Below are 15,211 nucleotides of genomic sequence, written 5' to 3' on the forward strand. Positions count from 1 at the left end.
CCGGAAGTTCCTGTGTTCTTCTACTCTCCGCTGACGTCCACACAGTTTAAAGTTCCCGGATTTTCATGGGCGCCTGCCCCGCCCCTCGTCCCCCTGCTGTGTCCACATATCGAGGTGATAGGGTTAAGGGAAGGGGAACGCCTGATGGGTTAATGAGCAAACTGAAGTGTTTTCCATGATCTTTTTTGAGGTAGGGCTGTTTACTGTCACCAGCCCTGTCGGATTTCACTTCCTAAACGTACCTGTAACTATCCACTTCTCTCCATCTCTTCTGGCACCACCTTGCTTAAAGACATCATCATGTGTCGCCAAGACAGCCGCAGTAGGCTCTTAATGGCTCTCCCTGCCTCTACTTTTTCCCCTTCCAACCTACTGACTCCCAATTACCTTGGGTAAAATACAGTCTCCACAAGCCCTGCATGATTTGGCCCCTGCCTACTGGTCTCCCTCACTCCCTTGCTCCAGACTCGCTTCAGAGGGCTATGTCCCTCAAGCTTCCTGACTGCCTGGCTTGGTCTGAATCACTCACTCTTCTTTTTTCTTCTAGTCGCAATTGAAGTACCACCTCCCGAGGGTGATTGCTTTCCCATGCGGGGTAGAACCTTTGCTGTCCTGTTCACTACTCTACCTCCAGTGCTAGCACAGAATTTGGCTTATGGTAGGCGCTAAGTGCGTTTGTTTGTTCGTCTGTTTAATGAATGAACAGCATACACCAACATAAGAACTTGACAAATCCAGGGCTGTAAAATCTCAGTAAGGTTCTGCACTGAGATCGGAGAGATGTAATATTTCTAGGAAAATTAGGAGGAACCCTGGGAACAGGACGCTTGCTTTAGCATCCTCTCCCCGCTCACCTCCCCTGCACTCCCACCAGCACCGACCCACACCCAATCTCATAGAAGCCTTGTAGCTAAGGATCACCCTTTCTCCTCCCCCATTCTCCTCTCCCCTTGTCAACTTTTCTTTTTTGTCCTGGGGGTTGGAATGAGTAAGAAGTAGCCTGGGATTCCATTCACTCACTTAACAAACATTTCTGAGTCTTTAGCTCTAGCACCTTGCTAAGCAAGGCAAAATCTCCAGGAGGCACCATTCACATTGCATTTTCTGTGAATGGTGCTCTGGGGAGCAGCATTCACATTGCATTTTCTGTGAATGGCAAATTCTTCCAGTTAAATATAACATGAATAGTGTCCCCTGGAGTTGACCACCCAACTGATACTGACTGAGAAACTGAAATGAACAAAACAACCCCTTAGCCCTCCAGGAGCTGACCGGAAATCCAGTGCTAATACTACTTTGCATCTTACAGATTAGTTCTTTTACAATACTTTTTTTTTTTTTTTCATTTCATTTTGTCCTTACTGTGACTCTGGGATGAGTCTTTTTATGAGGATCCTCATTTAAAGATGAGGACATTTAGGATTAAAGAGGATGAAATCCTGACAAAGTAGGGATTCTCCCCTTTAAAAAATTCCTAAGTAAGGCTGGGGGCGGTGGCTCACGCCTGTAATCCCAGCACTTTGGGAGGCTGAGGCGGACGGATCACCTGAGGTTAGGAGTTTGAGACCAGCGTGACCAACATGGAGAAACCCCATCTCTACTAAAAATACAAAATTAGTTGGGTGTGGTGGTGCATGCCTGTAATCCCAGCTACTCGGGAGGCTGAGGCAGGAGAATCGCTTGAACCCAGGGAGGCAGAGGTTGTGGTGAGCCGAGATTGCTCCATTGCACTCCAGCCTGGGCAACAAGGGCGAAACTCAAAAAAAAAAAAGAAATTAAAAGAAAATTCCAATTTTGAAGGCCTCATCCTATATTATGTCAAACATACTGAAATGTAGTAATGCCCCACATTAAATAAGATTTGTAAATAACTATACATATATATAATTCAGTCTAATTGCTGTTAATAGTTGACATATTGCTACATTTATATACATTTAGTTAAAAATTTTTTTTTTCCTGAGACAGCCTCTCACTCTTTCACCTAGACTGAAATGCAGTGGCATGATCACGACTCACTGCAACCTCGACCTCCCAGACTCAAGTGATCCTTCCACCTCAGCCTCCTGAGTAGCTGGGACTGCAGCATGCACCACTATGCCCGGCTAATTTTTTTTATTTTTTGTAGAGACAGGGTCTTGCTATGTTGCCTAGGCTGGTCTCCAATTCCTGGGCTTGAGTCATCCTCCCGCCTCAGCCTCCCAAAGTGCTGGGATTACAGGCATGAGCCGTGCCACACGGCCATAAAATATTAATTTTCGCAGCTTTCTTATATTTTAGAACTAACAATGGAAATTTGTTCGGGTCTAAAGTATTTCAGAGGTCCTGGAAAACCCATGCCTACATACCTGATGGAAAAAGCAATCCTAGGTTAATGGTGGAAGGGGGAGTAGAGACTTCTGTTCTGTTGACTTCTTGGAAGACGGGGTATTGTCTCTCTTGGACAGCTCTTGAGAATTTCCCTGCCAGCACAGCCCCAGATAACAATCTCTAGATGGCGATTACCTGGCCTCTCTTCCCAACTTTCTAGCCTGGAGCCCCTAGTTCTCCCCTGAGCCTCCTTAGCTTGTCCTTCCTAACTTGTATTTGGCTTCAGATGTGAGCCACAGTCTGAAAAGTCACTAATTCATTCCTTCAACTCAGGCTTATTGAGTCCTACTGTGTATCAGCCATTGTACTCATGGGGGAAAAAAAGAGAAAGACAAAGCATATGTTAATAGTAGAGTGTGCTGGCCAGGCACGGTGGCTCATGCCTGTAATCCCAGCACTTTGGGAGGGCGAGGCAGGCGGATCACCTGAGGTCAGGAGTTCAAGACCAGCCTGACCCAACATAGAGAAACTCCGTCTCTACTAAAAATACAAAATTAGCTGGGCGTGGTGGCACATGCCTGTAATCCCAGCTACTCGGACGGAGGCTGAGGCAGGAGAATCGCTTGAACCCGGGAGGCGGAGGTTGCGGTGAGCCGAGATTGTGCCATTGCACTCCAGCCTGGGCAACAAGAGCAAAACTCCGTTTCAAAGAAAAAAAAAAAAAAGTATAGTGTGCTAAAGGCTCAACGGCAAGCTAACCATATTCTTAGATCAAAATTGGTAGAGAGTCTACAATGAGGGTTCTTTATTCATCAGATGTTTATTGAAGTTTACCATGTGCAAGTCTCTGGGAACAGAGTGATGAACAAGGCACTGTCCTTTTCATGGTCAGAGGAGGGAGACAGGCCATAAACAAGTGTCAAACAAGAGACTGAAGCCAGGTGCGGTGGCTCGCATCTGTAATCCCAGCACTTTGGGAGGCCAAGACAGGCGGATCATGAGATCAGGAGATCGAGACCATCCTAGCCAACATGGTGAAACCCCACCTCTACTAAAAATACAAAAAAATTAGCCAGGTGTGGTGGCATGTGCCTGTAATCCCAGCTACTCAGGAAGCTGAGGCAGGAGAATTGCTTGAACCAGGGAGTCGGAGGTTGCAGTGAGCCTGGATTGTGCCACTGCACTCCAGCCTGGTGACAGAGTGAGCCTCCATCTACATAAAAAAAAAAAAATATATATATATACATATATATATATATATACACACACATACACATACCCTCTAACCCAGCAATTTCACTCCTAGGTATACCTACATAAGCTCCAGTATACCTAAACAAGTGCAAATTTGTGTTAAGTACAGTTATTTGTGGTAGCATTAGTCATTGTTTTCAATAGCAAGAAGAAAAAAAGGAAACAACTAAATGTCCATCAATAGGGAATGAATTATATTAATGGAGGGAGAGCCATACACTGGAAGGCTGAACAGAAATTAATAGGAATGGGGCAGATTTGTAATGTACTAGCATGGTAAAACCTGCTATATATATATATATATAAATCTTGTGCCTCAGCCTCCCGAGTAGCTGGGATTACAGGTGTGCGCCACCACACCCGGCTAATTTTTTCATTTTTTAGTAGAGACGGAGCTTCACCATGTTGGTAAGGCTGGTCTTGAACTCCCGACCTCAGGTGATCCACCAGTCTCAGCCTCCCAAAGTGCTGGGATTATAGGCATGAGCCACCACACCTGGCCAAATATTTTTGATAAGTATCAAGTGCACAGTGCAGAACAAAATGTGTGAGTGTGTGTGCATGTGTATGTACACCTATACACTTATATACAGTACCCCATGTGAAGAAAAATAAGGGTATGTGTTACGCGCATAGTATTATGGTGGTTGTTTTAGAGAATATATCTAGAAAGATAAAAAAGAAAGTGGAAATAGTTCTTGCCTCTGGTGGGAAGTGGGACTATGTGCCTGATCAATAGGGAAATAAGGAACATTTTTTTTTTTTTTTTGAGACGGAGTTTTTGCTCTTGTTGCCCAGGTTGGAGTGCAATGGCGCGATCTTAGCTCACCACAACCTCTGCCTCCCAGGTTCAAGCGATTCTCCTGCCTCAGCCTCCTGGGTAGCTGGGATTATAGGCATGCGCCTCCACACCCAGCTAATTGTGTATTTTTAGTAAAGATGGGGTTTCTCCGTGTTGGTCAGGCTGGTCTTGAACTCTCCACCTCAAGTGATCTGCCCGCCTCAGCCTCCCGAAGCACTAGGATTACAGGCGTGAGCCACCGCGCCTGGCCAGGAATGCTGTTTATTTTTGTACCTTTAAAATTGTGTACCGTCTGTGTATATAATCAATTAAAAACAAAGAAAAGCCGGGTGCGGTGGCTCATGCCTGTAATCCCAGCCCTTAAGGAGGCTGAGGCCAGCAGCAGATCACTTGAGGTCAGGAGTTCAAGACCAGCCTGACCAAAATGGTGAAAACTCATCTCTACAAAAATACAAAAATTAGCCGGGCATGATGGCAGGTGCCTGTAATCCCAGCTACTTGGGAGGCTGAGGTGGGAGAATTGCTTGAACCTGGAGGCAGAGATTGCAGTGAGCCAAGATTGTACCACTGCACTCCAGCCTGGGCAACAGAGCAAGTCTCTGTCTCTAAACAAAAACAAAAACACAAAGAAAAATGTAAAAACAATTTCATTCAGTAGCAAGCATCGAGTTAAATACAGTTGACCCTTGAACAACACAGGTTTCAATTGCACGGTTCCATTTATACTCACATTTCTCCCACCTCTGCCACCCCCAAAATAGCAAGACCAACCCCGTCTCTTTTCCTTTCTCTTCCCCCTCCTCAGCCTACTCAATGTGAAGATGATGAGGATGAAAATCTTTGTGATGATCCACTTCCACTTAATGAATGGTAAATATGTTTTTTCTTACTTATGATTTTCTTAGTAGCATTTTCTTTTCTTAGCTTCCTTTATTGTAAAAATACAGTATATAACACGTATCACATACAAAATGTGTGTGAATGGACTGTTTGCTATTGATAAGGATTCTGGTAAACAGTAGACTATTAGTTTTTTTGTTTTGTGGCAAGGTCTCGCTGTGTTGCTCAGCCTGGAGTGCCGTGGTGTGATCATGGCTCACTGTGGCCAAAAACTTCTGGGCTAAAGCAATCCTTTTGTCTCAGCTTCTCCAGTAGCTGGGAATAAAGGTGCTTGCCACCATGCCCAGCTAATTTTTTAAAGTTTTTGTAAAGACAGTGTTTCCCTATTGCCTAGGCTGGTCTTGAATCCTGAGCTCAAGCAGTCCTGCTACCTCAGCCTACCTAAGTGCTGGGATTACAGGCATGAGCCATGGTACCCGGCCAGTAGTTAAGTTTTGGGGGAGTCAAAAGTTATACATACACAGATCGCTTGAGCACAGGAGTTTGTGGTTACAGTGAACTATGATCATACCACTGCACTCCAACCTGGGTACAGAGCAAGACCCTGTCTCTTAAAAAAAAAAAAAACAAAAAAAAACACTGGGCATGCTGGTGGCTCATGCCTGTAATCCCAGCACCTTGCACTGTGGGAGGCAGGAGGGAGGATTGCTTGAGGCCAGGAGTTCCAGGTCACTCTGACAAACAGCAAAACCCTGTCTCTACAAAATAAATATTTTTCTAAAAATTAGCCAGGCATGCTGGTCTGCACCTGTATTCCCAGATACTTGGGAGACTGAGGTGGGAGGATTGCTTGAGCCCAAGAGTTCAAGGTAACAGTGAGTTATGATTGTGCCACTGCACTCCAGCCTGGATGATAGAGTGAGACGTTGTCTCGGAAAAAAAAAAAAAAAAAAGTTATGCACAGATGTTTGACTGCATAAGGGTCAGCACCCCTATCCTCTGTGTTGTTTTCAAGTGAACTGTATAACTGGATAATGTGATAGTGACAGCAGGAGGCGGGAATGGGGAGGGATGGGAAGCCTACTTTGGATTGGGTGGCTAGGAAAGGCTTTTTTGAGCTGAAACCAGCATGACCAGAAGGAAACAGCCATATTAACACCTGGGGCTGGGCACAGCAGCTCCTGCCTGTAATCCTGGCTCTTTGGGAGGCCGAGGTGGGTGGATCACTTGAGGTCAGGAGTTCGAGACCAGCCTGGCCAACATGGTGAAACCCTGTCTCTACTAAAAATACGAAAAAAAAAAAAAAATTAGCTGAGTGTGGTGGTGCATGCCTGCAGTCCCAGCTACTCAGGAGGGTGAGGCAAGAGAATTGCTTCAACCCGAGAGGCGGAGGTTGCAGTGAGCCGAGATCATGCTACTGCACTCCAGCCTGGGAGGTAGACTCCATCTCAAAAAAAAAAAAAAAAAAAAAAAAATTAGCCAGGCATGATGGTATGTGCCTATAATCCCAGCTACTCAGGAGGCTGAGGCAGGAGAATCGCTTGAACCTGGGAGGTGGAGGTTGCAGTGAGCCGAGATCACGCCATTGCACTCCAGCCTGGGCAACAGAGTAAGACCCTGTCTCAAAAAGCAAAACAAAACAAAAAACCACACACACAAAAAACACCTGGGGACAGATTGTTCTAGGCTGAGGGAACTGCCAGTGCAAAGGCCCTAAGGTAGGAACATGCTTGGCATTATTGAAAAACAGAAAAGAAGCTACTGGCTGGACTGCTGTGAGACTGAAGCAGCAGCCAGAGACAGGTCTCAGGTCATGGTGGAGAGCTGAGGCAACGGGAAGCCAATGAGGAGTGTTTTGGTCCTGGAGCAAATGGCATGACTTAATTTATGTTTAAAACATTTACTTTGGTCTAGGCACGGTGGCTCACACCTGTAATCCCAACACTTTGGGGGGCCAAAGTGGGAGGATCACTCAAAGTTCAAAGTTCAAAGCTGAGCTATGATCAGGCCACTGCTCTGCAGCCTGGGTGACAGAGTGAGACCCCGTCTCTAAATAATAATAGGGGCTGGGCGCGATGGCTCACGCCTGTAATCCCAGCCCTTTGGGAGGCCGAGGTGGGTGGATCACGAGGTCAGGAGTTCGAGACCAGCCTGACCAACATGGTGAAACCCCATCTCTACTAAAAATACAAAAATTAGCCGGGCGTGGTGGTGCGCGCCTGTAATCCCAGCTACTCAGGAGGCTGAGGCAGGAGAATTGCTTGAACCCGGGAGGCGGAGGTTGCAGTGAGCTGAGATTGCACCATTGCATTCCAGCCTGGGCAACAGAGCGAGACTCCGTCTCGAAAATAAAAAAAAAAGAAATAAATAATAATAATAATAATAGGGCTGGGTGTGGTGGTTCACGCCTGTAATCCCAGCACTTTGGGTGGCCAAGGCAGGCGGATCACCTGAGGTCAGGATTCTCAATTAAAAAATAAATAGGCCGGGCGCAATGGCTCATGCCCAAAATCCCAGCACTTTGGGAGGCCGAGGTGGGCAGATCACCTGAGGTCAGGAGTTTGAGAACAGCCTGGCCAACATGGAGAAACTCTGCCTCTATCAAAAATACAAAAATTAGCTGGATGTGGTGGTACATGCCTGTAATCCCAGCTACTTGGGAGGCTAAGGCAGGAGAATCACTCGAATCTGGGACATGGAGTTTGCAGTGAGCTGACATCATGCCACTGCCTGGGTGACAGTGAGACTCTGTCTCAAAAAATATATATATATATATATACACACATACATGTATGTGTATGTATATGCACATACATGTATACACACATACATGTATGTGTATGTACATACACATACATGTATACACACGCGTATGTATGTGTATGTACATACACATACATGTATACACACGCGTATGTATGTGTATGTACATACACATACATGTATACACACGCGTATGTATGTGTATGTACATACACATACATGTATACACACGCGTATGTATGTGTATGTACATACACATACATGTATACACACGCGTATGTATGTGTATGTACATACACATACATGTATACACACGCGTATGTATACATGTATGTGTATGTACATACACATACATGTATACACACGCGTATGTATGTGTATGTACATACACATACATGTATACACACGCGTATGTATGTGTATGTACATACACATACATGTATACACACGCGTATGTATGTGTATGTACATACACATACATGTATACACACGCGTATGTATGTGTATGTATACACACGCGTATGTATGTGTATGTACATACACATACATGTATACACACGCGTATGTATGTGTATGTATACACACGCGTATGTATGTGTATGTACATACACATACATGTATACACACGCGTATGTATGTGTATGTACATACACATACATGTATACACACGCGTATGTATGTGTATGTATACACACGCGTATGTATGTGTATGTACATACACATACATGTATACACACGCGTATGTATGTGTATGTACATACACATACATGTATACACACGCGTATGTATGTGTATGTACATACACATACATGTATACACACGCGTATGTATGTGTATGTACATACACATACATGTATACACACGCGTATGTATGTGTATGTATACACACGCGTATGTATGTGTATGTATATACACACGCGTATGTATGTGTATGTATATACACATACATGTATATACACATACATGTATGTGTATATATACACGTACATATATACACGTACATATATACACATACATGTATACACATATATACACATACATATATACACATACATGTATGTGTGTATATGCACACATACATATATACACATACATGTATGTGTGTATATGCACACATACATATATACACATACATGTATGTGTGTATATGCACACATACATATATACACATACATGTATGTGTGTATATGCACACATACATATATACACATACATGTATGTGTGTATATGCACACATACATATATACACATACATGTATGTGTATGTATATACACACATACATATATACACATACATGTATGTGTATGTATATACACATACATGTATGTGTATGTATATACACATACATGTATGTGTATGTATATACACATACATGTATACACATACATATATACACATACATGTATGTGTATATATACACATACATATATACACATACATATATACACATACATATATACACATACATGTATGTGTATATATATACACATACATATATACACATACATATATACACATACATGTATGTGTATATATATACACATACATATATACACATACATATATACACATACATATATACACATACATATATACACATACATGTATGTGTATATATATACACATATATATAAAATAAAATAAATAATAATAAAACATTTACTTTGGCTGCTGTTGCTGGGGGGAGCATTGCAGGGTGTCAAAAGTAGCACTGGTGGAGGGGTAGTGATCAAAGTCTGGTGCTTTAGCCCAAAGAAGAAATGATAGAGACTCAGACTAGCTGGTGATGGAGGTAGAATAAGCATAAATGTATTAAAAAGAGGAGTTGATAGATCTTAAAGAATGATTGGATTTGAAGGGCAAAGGAAGAGAAGAATCAACCAGGTGGGTTCATTCGTTTCTGAATGAAACCATCAGAAACGAATTGTCCCCTGAAATCAAGACTTTGTGATTGCCATAGTTGTATGCTTCTCAAAGGTTCCTCGTCTCCTCTTCCTCGGACCAAAAGTCAGAGGCAAGAATGTCCTCATTCATACCCCGGTGGTCTGTACCTCCAGCAGCAAGTCGAGTGAGCAAGTGATGTCCTGAAAGGCCCCATGGATCAGTGGAATGGAGCGGGCAGGAAGACTTAGTGCTCCTGAAACAAGGAATCCAGAATCCGGGAGAAGGATGGCTCAGTGGGGCTTTCAAGGGACAAGTGTTCAGGTTGAAGAGTCACTGTCCCTATACCAAATCCGAAAATATTGTGACCAGGAACCATTCTGTCCAACTCTTCTATTTCAGATGGCAAAGCAAAGTTATATTCAAGGCCACATGCAAAGCTACTCCCTGAGCAAAGAGTCACAGATAAAACGGGGGCACCAGTAGAATGGCCAGGACAAACGCAGTGCAGCACAGAGACTCAGACCCTGACAGCCATGCCTGCGCAGGCAGTGATGAAAGTGACATGTACTGTTGTGGACACGCACAAAAGCGAGGTGAGTCCCAGGACAGAAGAGTGCTTTTTGTTTCAGCAGAGCAGCCTGGGGAGAGATAAAAGCTACTCCTGGGGCCTGGGCCTGCGTTCCTGAGATGCAGGTAAGAGGGGCCCAGGGTCAGAGTGTCTGGCAAGCTTGGCTCTGCCCCTTTGCTGTCCTGGAGACTAGGGCTAACCCTGGGCTCAGGGAGTGGCCTCCCCGTGGTTAGGATACAAGGGCTCATCAAAGGCCACCCCTAGGAACGACCAATTTTCCTATCAGAAGCTTCTAAGTTATCCTCCTTTGGCCCAAAGGGACACCTCAAGCCTACTCTGAGGAACTCTTTCCAATGAACTAATTCCTACAGTCACTTCCCCAGCAATCTGTGCCTCAGCCTCAAGGCACTGTGCGGTAGGCCTCAGTTTGTGGCCTGGACCTCGGACTGTGGACCGGACGACTCCTCCCGATTTCTGTTTGTTTTCAGTCTTCTGACCCCAAGCTGGCTGGTGAAGTAGGTAGAGGGAGGAGACTTTGGTGCATGCATACACACACACACACACACACACACACACACACACACACACACACACACACACACACACACACACACACACACACACACACACACACACACACACACACGTCTCCTGTGCCCCCCAGTCTCCATGGCTGGTCAATGATTGACTGGCATTTCACAGGCTGCTGGTTGCAGCCCCAGCCTGTTGACTTAGAGGTCACCCTCGGAAGCTAGAGCCCTGTGCTGCCTCTTCAGTGTCAGTGGTCACTCCACTGCCCACAGGGTCTTGGGCAAAACACACGCATCTGCCCTGATCTGAGTTTGCTGCCCTCTGTCGTGCAGTCAGCCCTGCTCTGTTCCCACTCCCTCTCCCCAGCCCCCTAGCTAGACCCCTCTCACCAGCACCCCCTTCCCTTCCCTGAGGGTCCCCCTCACTGTCTTTGTCCCTCAGACATCCTCTTTCCTGGGCTCTCCTGCCAGGCCCTGCTGGAGGGACAGTTAAGGAGGAAATCGAATCAGCAGCGCCCACCCCTGCCCCGCTTCCTCTCCTCTTGTCAGACACCAGACGAGGTTTTTTCCTCTGGCTTCCCGGCTCTGAATGGGCTCATTCTCTTTCAGAGGCTCGGCCCCTCTCGAGCCTCCTCCCCAGGGCGTGAGTTCTGACCCCAGCTCCTCCCCCCATCCCCACTCCAGCCCCCACTCCAGCTGGCTCCACCCTCTCTACCGCCCACTGGGACTGGGCATTGTCTGCCAGTCCGGGTCTCTTCCTGGGATCTGGGATGAAGAGAGGATGGGTTTGCTTGGGCCGGGGGTGGAGAGTGAAGGGGGGAAGGCAGGATCTTTGTAGAGGGAGGGACCTACAGTTACCCGGACTTCTTTCCTCTGTCTCCCCTCTTGGTACCCTTGACTGGGGCTCTTGAGGGTAATGGGTGAAGCCAAAGCTGCCATGGCTCAGTTCCCAGCTCTGCTCTGTGACCTTGGGAAAGTTCCTTTAGCTCGTGGAATCTCAAGGCTCAAGGTTCCTCTTCTGCAAAATGGGGAATGATAACACCTGCCTCCTCTGGAGTCTTGGGGACTCAGTGTTCTGAGGAACGTGGCTGTAGGTCAGAGTGGCACAGAGTAGGGTCCAATGAAGCATGGTGTCCACAGTAGCTTTTCTGACTGGACTAACCTTTCAGGACACAACAGCAGGGCAGGGGTGGGGCCTGGGGAGAAAGGACACCTCTAACCCTGATCCTAACATCCCGATGGCCTCTAAGGCCACCTGCACACTCATCCAGGTGCAAGCCCTCCAAGATGTGATGAACTAGTGACTCCCGGAGCAAGGTCAGCGCATCCTCTTCCTGCAGGGCTGTAAGCTGCAGGACTGAGAGGCACGTTGACCAGGTCCTGGTCTGGATGATGGGGTGAGAGTAAGGGGTCAGTTTTGATACATGCTCAACTTTTCTCTCTAGCCCTAAGACATGCTGGGCAAATTGCTTACCTCAGTTCCCCTGATCCTCACCCTAACCCTAACACCAGCCCAAGAGAAAATAGGGATATCGATGGCCATCCAGAAGGGCTGCTGTGTTCCATACACAGCAATATTTCTTGAATGTTTGTGACAACGGTCCAAGGAATAAGTCAATTTTACATTATCACTCCAGATACCTGTACAAAACTCCACCTTATCCTTACTATATGAATGTGCTAGGGTTTTTTTTTTTTTTTTTTTGAGACAGAGTTTCGCTCTTATTGCCCAGGCTGGAGTACGATGGCGCGATCTTGGCTCACCACAACCTCCACTTCCCAGGTTCAAGCGATTCGCCTGCCTCAGCCTTCCCAAGTAGCTGGGATTACAGGCATGTGCCACCATGCCCAGTTGATTTTGTGTTTTTATTAGAGACAGGGTTTCTCCATGTTGGTCAGGCTGGTCCTGAACTCCCGACCTCAGGTGATCCACCTGCCTTGGCCTCCCAAAGTGCTGGGATTACAGGCATGAGCCACCGCACCCAACCGTGCTAGGGTCTTTTTCTGTTCCATTCTTTTCTCTCTCTCGCTCTCTTTCTTTCTTTCGAGTCTCACTGTGTCGCCCAGGCTGGAGTGCAGTGGCAAGATCTCGGCTCACTGCAACCTCCGTCCTCTGAGTTTAAGCAATTCTCCTGCCTCAGCCTCCCGAGTAGCTGGGATTACAGGTGCCTGCCACCACACCTGGTTAATTTTTGTATTTTTAGTAGAAATGGGGTTTTGCCACGTTGGCCAGGCTGGTCTTGAACTCCTGACCTCGTGATCTGCCCGCCTTGGCCTCCCAAAGTGCTGGGATTACAGGCATGAGCCACCATACTCAGCCAACTTTGTATTACTTTCTTAAAGAGAGTTTCCCAAATTATATAAGCTTCAGGCCCCACAAAACCTGGATCTGCCCCAGTATAACTAAATCTGGGACCATTTATTGAGCAATTATTATGTGCCAAGTATTGCGCTGAGTGCTTCCAGAGCATTATCTCCTTTAACCCCAGCATAGTATGTCAGATGCTGTTTTACAGATGAGCCAACTGAGACCAGAGATGCTCAGTCACTTGCCCAAGGTCACATGACTGATATGGAATAGATTCAAGAGTTGTTTTTTTTTTTTTTTTTTTTTTGACACGGAGTCTCACTCTGTCGCCCAGGCTGGAGTGCAGAGGTGCAATCTCAGCTCACTGCAAGCTCTGCCTCCCAGGTTCACGCCATTCTCCTGCCTCAGCCTCCTGAGTAGCTGGGACTACAGGTGCCCGCCACCACGCCCGGCCAATTTTTTGTATTTTTAGTAGAGACAGGGTTTCACCGTGTTAGCCAGGATGGTCTCAATCTCCTGACCTCGTGATCCACCTGCCTCGGCCTCCCAAAGTGCTGGGATTACAGGTGTGAGCCACCGCGCCTGGCCAGATTCAAGATTTAAACCCAGGTCCTCTTGGTCCCAGAGGCCCCTGTTTCTTAACCCCCTAGGATTGCATAGCAACCTGTCCCACAAGAGGTGCCTTCTTTAAGTGTGCTCAGAACAGGGAAGCAAGTTTAGAAATGCAAGTATATACCTGTAAAGAGGTGTGGGGGATGGGGGGGAGGGAAGAGAGAAAGAGATGCTGGTGTCCTTCATTCTCCAGTCCCTGATAGGTGCCTTTGATCCCTTCTTGACCAGTATAGCTGCATTCTTGGCTGGGGCATTCCAACTAGAACTGCCAGATTTAGCACATAAAAATAAGGAGGCCCAGTTAAATTTGAATTTCAGATAAACAATGAATAATTTGTTAGTATAAATATGTCCCATGCAATATCTTGTTGAAATTAAAAAAAAAAAAAGTCTTCCTTCCATCCCCACCCCTACCGCTAGGCCTAAGGAATCGGGTCAGGGACTCCAAATAGAATGTGGTTGAGAAGTGGAATTAAGCAGGCTAATAGAAGGCAAGGGGCAAAGAAGAAACCTTGAATGCATTGGGTGCTGGGTGCCTCCTTAAACAAGCAAGAAGGATGTACTTTGAAGAATTGAGATAGAAGTCCTTTCGGGCTGGGTGCAGTTGCTCATGGTTGTAATTCCAGCACTTTGGGAGGCTGAGGCGGGAGGATCACCTGAGGTTGGGAGTTCGAGACCAGCCTGACCAACATGGAGAAACCCTGTCTCTACTAAAAATACAAAAAATTAGCTGGTCGTGGTGGCACATGCCTGTAATCCCAGCTGCTCGGGAGGCTGAGGCAGGAGAATCACTTGAACCAGGGAGGCAGAGGTTGTGGTGAGCAGAGATCGTGCCATTGCTCTCCAACCTGGGCAACAAGAGCAAAAGTTCGTCAAAAAAAAAAAAAAGTCCTTTCGATGTGACTGTCTCCTCCCAGATTTGTAGACCCTCTTAAGATCATGCTTTACAGATACTTCAAAGATTCCAGAAGATATGCCCGGGGGTCCTGGAAGCCACAAGGCAAACACAACACATCCCCCTCCTTGACTATCAATTTTACGAGAGGATGTGGTGGGAAAACCATTCTTTGATATTAAAACAAATAGGCTTGGGATGGAGTAGGATGCAAGCTCCCCAGGAAAGTTTCAGATAAAACCTGAGACTTAAAAGGGTGTTAAGAGTGGCAGCCTAGGGAATTTATCCCGGACTCCGGGGGAGGGGGCAGAATCACCAGCCTCTCCATTTAGGGATTCTCCAAGGAAAAGTGTGAGAACGGCTGCAGGCAACCCAGGCGTCCCGGCGCTGGGAGGGACTCACCCAGGCCTGCGCGAAGAGAGGGAGAAAGTGAAGCTGGGAGTT

General features: G+C 46.3%; 1 protein-coding gene across 4 annotated transcripts in view; it reads left to right on the forward strand.

The window, feature by feature from the left end:
• Position 1: 1 nt before the first annotated feature.
• Positions 2–15,211, forward strand: part of ERBB2 (erb-b2 receptor tyrosine kinase 2) — a 43,962-nt gene continuing 28,752 nt past the window's right edge. Inside the window, exons 1-4 of one of the 4 annotated variants that reach the window (XM_024234394.3) lie at positions 2–190; positions 548–658; positions 5,172–5,236; positions 10,254–10,447. In XM_024234394.3, the coding sequence (XP_024090162.3) occupies positions 10,339–10,447 (109 nt within the window). In that variant the 5' untranslated portion in view covers positions 2–190; positions 548–658; positions 5,172–5,236; positions 10,254–10,338. The remainder of the gene's footprint in view (positions 191–547; positions 659–5,171; positions 5,237–10,253; positions 10,448–15,211) is intronic. The other 3 variants (XM_063718190.1, XM_063718191.1, XM_063718189.1) reach the window with 3 other exon arrangements.

This window comes from Pongo abelii, chromosome 19, assembly GCF_028885655.2.
Source record: "Pongo abelii isolate AG06213 chromosome 19, NHGRI_mPonAbe1-v2.0_pri, whole genome shotgun sequence".
Taxonomy (NCBI): domain Eukaryota; kingdom Metazoa; phylum Chordata; class Mammalia; order Primates; family Hominidae; genus Pongo; species Pongo abelii.